Source organism: Saccopteryx bilineata, chromosome 1 (assembly GCF_036850765.1).
Source record: "Saccopteryx bilineata isolate mSacBil1 chromosome 1, mSacBil1_pri_phased_curated, whole genome shotgun sequence".
Classification (NCBI taxonomy): domain Eukaryota; kingdom Metazoa; phylum Chordata; class Mammalia; order Chiroptera; family Emballonuridae; genus Saccopteryx; species Saccopteryx bilineata.
Genome location: NC_089490.1, coordinates 351,939,599 through 351,947,200, shown reverse-complemented (window position 1 = coordinate 351,947,200; position 7,602 = coordinate 351,939,599). Strand labels below are relative to the sequence as shown.

At 36.6% G+C, this 7,602-nt stretch overlaps 1 protein-coding gene across 1 annotated transcript; it reads right to left on the bottom strand.

Moving 5' to 3' along the window:
• Positions 1–3,381: 3,381 nt before the first annotated feature.
• Positions 3,382–4,371, bottom strand: LOC136320629 (olfactory receptor 52P1). Its single transcript, XM_066253789.1, has one exon. The coding sequence runs from the start codon at positions 4,369–4,371 to the stop codon at positions 3,382–3,384; it is 990 nt and encodes a 329-aa protein (XP_066109886.1).
• Positions 4,372–7,602: the final 3,231 nt, after the last annotated feature.

Below are 7,602 nucleotides of genomic sequence, written 5' to 3'. Positions count from 1 at the left end.
CACATTAACTGATCTTTCAAAGGAGGCATTTTAAGATTGCATACATTTTTATTAAACAGGTGAACAGAATTTATTTAAATGTTTTTATCTTTTGAAAAAGTATATCAAAATGACTTTCTTTCATTTAATAAAAATTCTACAATAAATTTAGTTGTTCATGAATCATATATGGCACTCTGGTATTACTATTTATTTAAAACTAATTCCCAGTAGTAAGAATTTTCAGTCTATCAGGCAAGTCTGTCTTTAAAAAATCTGTACCAATTTTATTAGAGAAACTGATATTTCAATGACATTTTATAGTTGCTTAGAAACTAAAAATATTGACTTTTTAATTCTCTTATTTCTTGCCTTATTGTACTAAGATTTAAAATGTTACTCATTATTGATATACCTTAATGACCTCACTGAGGTTTTCTTTTTGATTTAACATAATTTCTTTGAGAACAAGAAGAAAAAAATTATAGAAGAAGAATAAAGGTTAGAATTATGTGGTATCACAGAAGTGGCAGCTAATAGATTTTAGAGAAGTAGATATGATCATGTTGTAAGGTAGACCTATTACAGAAGTTAACTGATGATTTTGATGATGGAAGTTTCTGTGGAAAATTCAACTTGTGGTTGAAACCAGATCATAAAGTAGAGAAAGAATAAGAATCCAAAAGCAGAAATAATTAGTTTCCAAAATATTTTCCAAAAACTTGTTTAAAAGAGAAACGGTTATTAAGATCAAGGAAATTTTTGCTTCTGGATAAAAAAGCCAATGAATTCACACAGGTTATGAACACAAGATATAGAAGTTAGTGTTAGATAGTTGGGGTTCCTAAGAGCATATTTTGAGAAACTTGTTCAAAAAGAAATCAGTAATAAATAAATAAAGTAAAAAAATAAAGAAACAATGGTTGTAGATATGAAAAATTTATGTGAAAATTAGAATTTGAGACAATTTGCATTCTATCATTTCATTTTTCTTTATGGCATAAAAAGTAATATGTCAACCATTTGGAGCAGGAGGTATATAAGAGGATTGAACATAGTTTAAAAACTTATTATTGCAAATCATGCAGCATGTAAAAGCATAGCTGTATAGCAATATCATCCCAGCTAAAATTTGAATTAAGAACAGATCATTCTTGCAATCTGTGTGTCTTTATACTTTCCTCAGAAGTGCTCCCCAGTCTATTAGGACTGTTTGATACACAGTACAGAATTGTTCCAGAGTTAGGGTTGTAGAGTTTGTGTGATAGCAAGGCGGACAATTAGAAATATAAATATAAATTCAGTTGTTAAACTGTGGTGTTTAGAATTGTATAAAATTGTTAAAAATTTTAGAATAGGAGTACAAATTAATTGAAACCAGAACCAACCCAAACACTGGCAAGATTCCTATGGAACAGTGTAATAGTTATCTGTCCTTTGAAAACATAGTGTTCTGCATATTTTATTGAACTCTAGTATTTGCAAGCTATTTATCCTCACCTATATAATGTGTCACAATGAAAACATTTGAATTCTTAAGAATAGAAGCTTTATAATATTTGGTCCTTAGTTTTCTGCCCTCAGTACTGACATCTCCAACAGTCGCAAGAGCTGTGAATTTCGAACAGGGGATTTTGTGCCTCCTTCACCTAACAATGTCGATGGCATAATGACAGGGTGAAAAGCAGACAATGTGTACCACGAATAAATTCAAAATTAAAAGTGTTCATTTGTTAATAAAATGTATTAGGCCATTGTCTAAAGCTACTTTTTTTGGAAAGCAGAAATCTCAGTATCATAGATACAATTAAGAGCTTTTCACTACATGGAGTTAGCAAGGACTGAGGAACTAAGATATATTTGTTTCTCTTTTCCTTATAAATAAATGAAAAAATTAATAGCAAAAACTTCTTATTTGATTGATTTAGATAAGTGACTATCCTTTATAGGTTCAGGAGATAGGAGACAGTGATTTTAGGAAGGACTTCCCAATTGTACAAATGTGTAAGAATATTTAGAAATTGTTTGTTGGAGTCGTAGCCAAGTCACATGAGCTTAGATTGGCACCCTAGATGACAGAGATAAAAATATACCCATAAGGTAAATAATCTAAGTATAGAAATCGAGAGTTACTTCTGACTTTTCCCATGACCTCATCCATAGAAGTCCTATTGTGATGTATGAAAGGATTGTAATTTTCAAGGCCATGCTCTGCCACCAGTTAAAATTATGGGCATTGTTGAATCCTTCTTGGTTACAAGCTCTGATAGAGAAATATAGAAATTATACATTCTTTTAAATGAGAAGAGGGAAGATAGAAAGTCAGACTTCCACATGCGCTCTGACCAGGATCAACTCAGTGACTCCCATCTAGGGCCAATGCTTTGCCCATCTGGAACCATGATCGCAGCCAAGCTATTTTTAGTACCTGAGGTGGAAGCTCTACAGAGCCATTCTCAGTGCCTCAGGTCAATGCACCCATATGAATTGAGCCTTGGCTGTGGAAAGGGGGGAGAGATAAAAAGAGAGTGCAAGAGAGAGAAGGGCAAGGGGAAGGGTTGAGAAGAAGATGGTTATTTCTATTGTGTGCCCTGACTGGAAAGTGAACCTGGGACTTGCACACACTGAGTCAATGCTCTGATCACCCTTCACGACCAAATTATGCAAAATTTTATGTCTCCCGAAACTCTAATTTCTTTCCCTGTGAATGCATTGCCTCATCTTCTGATCTTGGCAGATGGCAAAATAGCAGCTATTGCTTAAAACATGAGGTTAGAAATCCAAGTCTTCTGTATTGGGAGAGGGCTAATAGAGAGGAAAGGTACTTTGACTATGCAAAGTCTCTTCTAACCTGGGCTGGAAGAATATCCCAATGTTATATTTCCTTAGATGGATGTTAAGAGTGCTGAATCAACATGACCTCTTCTGTGATTTGTTAACTTTGAAAATGATCTAGAAGGTACTTTGGAGGATATTATCACCCTATTAAAACCTCTTTCCAATTTCAAATACTAAAGATTATATAATCTTGAAAATTTTATTTTCTTCAGATTAAGTCCCTTTTTTTTTGTGACAGAGACAGAGAAAGAGAGAGGGACAGACAGGGACAGACAGAAAGGTAGAGAGATGAGAAGCATCAATTCTTTGTTGTGGCACCTTAGTTGTTCATTGATTGCTTTCTTATATGTGTCTTGACCATGGGGTTACAGCAGACTGAGTGACCCCTTGCTCAAGCCAGTGACTTTGGGTTCAAGCTAGTGAGTTCTGCTCAAACCAGATGAGTTTGTGCTCAAGCTGGCAACCTCAGGGTTTTGAATCTGGGTCCTCCACATCCCAGTCTGACACTGTATCCACTGCGCTACCACCTGGTTAGGTGGACTAAGTTCCTTCCATACTCCTGGATCACTCAAATGCCTTGACACCAGTCCCCTGCCCCTTTTGAAACACCCTGACAACCCTTTCCCGAATCTCTTTGGTTTTAACTCCATATACTACAGGATTAAGAGCAGGTGGAACGAGCAGATAGACATTGGCCAAAAGAATGTGAATATGGAGTGGAATGTGGTGGCCAAAGCGATGGGTAAAAAAGGAGAAGAGGGCTGGAGTATAAGAGATTAAGATGACACAGACATGGGAACCACAGGTCCCTAGGGCCTTGGACCTAGCTTCATGAGATGAGATGCGAAACACAGCTCGTGCAATAAAGACATAGGAAAGACCAATACAGAACAAATCAACCCCAATGACCAATAGTGCCACTGTCAATCCATACACACGGTTAGGCCTAGTATCTCCATAGGCTAGCTTCACTACAGCCATGTGTTCACAGTATGTGTGTGGGATCACATGGCTTTGACAGAAGCTTAAACGCCCAATAAGAAAGGGACATGGGAGCATGAGCATAGAGCCCCGTACCATAGCTATCACTCCAATGCGAATGATAATGGTGTCAGTGAGGACAGTGGCATAGCGGAGTGGGTGGCAAATGGCCACATAGCGATCAAAGGCCATGGCCAGGAGCACGGTGGACTCCATCATGCAGAAAGCATGAATAAAGAACATCTGTGCCAAGCAGGCAGAGGCAGAGATGTGTCCAGCTCCACACCAGAGGATAGCCAGTAGCTTGGGAACTGTGGAGAAAGAGGCAGCCAAGTCAATGGTCGAGAGCATGCACAGGAACAGGTACACAGGCTTGTGCATGGCTGGCTCAGTGGCAACAACAACCAGGATTATTATGTTGCCTACAATTGTGGCTGTGCCCAGGCAGCACACAGGGAGTGAGAACCATAGGTGGAACTGTTCCAGACCTGGGATGCCCAGAAGGAAGAAAACAGAAGGGTCTAGGTTAGTGTGATTAGGAGAGTCCATGGTCTGACCAAGAGTCCTGAGCATCTTCTCTGGTCATCAACTCTGTATTACATTATCTGAAAAAACAACACAGAACAAGAATATGAATGAGACTAAAGTAACACTTACTAGCTATATAATGTTAGGCAAGCTTTATCATCTATAAAATGGGGTTAATAATTCGACCATCCACTAGAGTTGTTAAGAGAATTGTATGGGTTAATATGTATAAAGAGATTTAAATAGTGCCTGACATGCTATACTTTTTAAATAAAATTAATGAATATGAGAAATGGCTCAAATAAGCATTTAAATAAATTAGAGTTGTTTTCTAGCTAAGACCTATTGTCCTCAAAGAAAGGTATTCTCTCTCTCTCTCTCTCTTTTCTGGAGTAGGAAAAAAAGATTAGTTTACATTTGTCAAAACACAAACTGCCAACACAGTTCACTGGATAAAGTTGGACATCATCTTAATTTTTTTTTCTTTGAAATTAGAATGGGTTCTGTTTTGGGGCCTAGTGCTTGATAATTATTTCTGATCTTAATATTATCATAGTTGTTTTCAGTCCTTTCACTAACCAAGAGATATTTTCCCATATCCCTGATCAACCTTCATTTGAAATTCCATAACATGCTGCATGTATCCTCACACATCCAGTTTCCATTTTCCAAGATGTTGAAGTTAACCCTTTTTGGACTTTGTTTTATTTATGAAATGGAAACTTCCAGCTTTTTATAGTCTACTTCTTTCATTTATAGTGCAGGAACTGTGAATGCATAGTCATTGGAAAAAATATCAGAGAATGTCTTCTATTTCTGGACTGCTCAGCAAATTCTTCCTTACTGTGTAAGTGGGTTTAAAAGATGAAACAACACTTGATAGCTCAAACAAAATAAACTATTGTGTTTGTCCTCACAGACATAGGAACTATGTCTGACAAGTGCTATTTTAATCATAGCTCAGAGCCAATAAGCCACATGACTTCCACAGAAGAGAGATAAATGTAATTTGTACCAGTAGGTACTTAAAAAGAGTCTTGTTGGACACACTACTCTGTGAACTTATATCTGTGAGGGTAGATGCAGCTAAGATCTAAAGTTCTGATAAATTTTATCTAAGGTTCTGTCTTCCTTAAGGAGAAACACACATCAAGATGAAAGTTTGAAATTGTTCAAAAATGTGACAATTATTGATAATATAAGCTCTTAAGACCACTCAATATTTAGGCAAAAGTATACTACAGATTTCATGCTTGCTTTCACATATTCTTAGAAGAGGCAAAATACTTTGAAGGCATAGGATTTTGAAGTTTTTAAAGTGGGAAAGTGTGGTGAAACAAAAGACTATAAGCATTGGGATCCATAAAATTGGGAATAAACCTTTGTATTTACCTCTTAGTGACAGTGATGCCTTAGACAAGTCAATTTTTCTGTAAGAATTTTTCTATATGATCCTAAAGAATTTGATATTTAATATGATAATAAAAAGACTCTGTAAGGTTGTTGAAATTTTAAGAAAAATACCTAGTACAATATGTGGTCCATAGAAGGAGCTCAAGAAATGTCATTGTCTTCATTTTAATAGGAAAGTGACCTATGTCTAGTACAAAATCTTCATGCAGCTTCCTTAACCAATTAGAGGGTAGTCTTAGCTTGAACATTTATATCATGAGAATCATTCCATTGTAAGGCAAATTTGCTGATAAAATCAATGTCCTTTTTATTTATTTTTTTTATATGCCAGCTAGGGGCAGCTGAAAATCATTAGGAAGTTGGAAAATAGTTCCACTGGCTGCTCTCAACCAAACTAGATGCAATTGGTTCTGGATTATATGACATAGGTTTACTTGTTGAAATAATGTAGATCTTTGCTCAACTGGGTACCTCAACATAGAGAAGGGAACTAGAGTCAGAGGAAGAAGCAGAAAAGCCCTGCCCACTACACCACCTCAACCACTTAGTTTATGCCAGATATCTCTACAGTTTTTAATAATATCACAAATTCACCCACCTAAACTCAGAAGGCTTCATTTGATTCTTTATGAAAATTCTTTCCTGCTCTTTAGATTTCTGATTCTATTCTCTTTGTAGAAACTGGACTGAGCACAGATTACCACAAATCACTAGACCAGATTGGCTCCTACTTGGATTAATGTACATGAACATTACTTTCAGTTCCTGTAGTTTCATTCTAAGGAATCCCAACCTTTACACGCACCAACTTTTCATAAGGCTGAGTACACTTATCATTTCACTCAGTTCCATCCCATCCCATCCAACCCACAGGAATAAGTCTGTAATCTCACGTTATCTCTTGTATAAAATAGTTTACAATATTAATAAATACTTGTCACCATCCTTACTCAATTTGAACCTGTCTCTCCATCTCAATCTCTTATCCAATTTTATTTGTGACATTAAAGCTAATCCCCAAAAGTAAAATAAAAGATCTAACATCACAATTTGAGGGAGAGATTGGGAATAAAGACTTTTCATGCCTGAAATGGCACCACAAAGCTAAGGCTGTTATGCTGCCTGTATAAAAGCACAGCTAAACATGGGGGCTAACTTTGTCTATTTCAGGACACTGGAGCATGACAAAGTTCAGGAAATCAGTAAGGTTCTGCTGATTGACTGCTGTTGATCTCTGCTATGTCATTAAACACACACATTTTCCTCTCAAGTGCTTAGTGAGTATTTCTTTTTAAAAATTTCAGAAATATCATAGTAAATGCCTAAACTGTCTTCAAAATGCCTCCCATTTTTCTAGTTGAGCTAACAAATCACTTGCTTTTTTTCCCTGGAAGCTCTCCACTCTATTTTCTTTTCCAACCACTGAGCCTAATAACAAACTAAAACTCCTATTTTAGAAAGCCTGTCAAATAAAACTCCAAATTAGACTACACAGAGATATTTTTCAGCAAAATCTCATTTCCTGACCTCTAAATCTCATTCTTCCTGCTTTGAAGTAAACTTCCCATTATTAATTGAACAGATAGACACTTCTCTTAAGGGCTAAGAAATGGCTTTTCCACACTCTTTCCTCGACCCAAACTCACATGTTTCCAGAACAGCAGAAAAGAGAAGGCATAGCATTGTGGAAGCATCCTCAGAAGATAAAGAAAGCATTACTAGTCTCCCACTCTCAACTATCTGAATGCTGAGCCAAGAGGTTGTTATACTAACGAAACCTATCTCACAGCCCCACTTGGGAGTTTGATTAGTAGCACTGGGCTTATGACTAGAGCCACCTAGGGAACATCTGTACTATCTAGG

Bases quoted from the DNA above. Each gene is read 5' to 3' on its own strand.
- LOC136320629 (XM_066253789.1), bottom strand. From the start codon at position 4,371: ATGCTCAGGACTCTTGGTCAGACCATGGACTCTCCTAATCACACTAAC.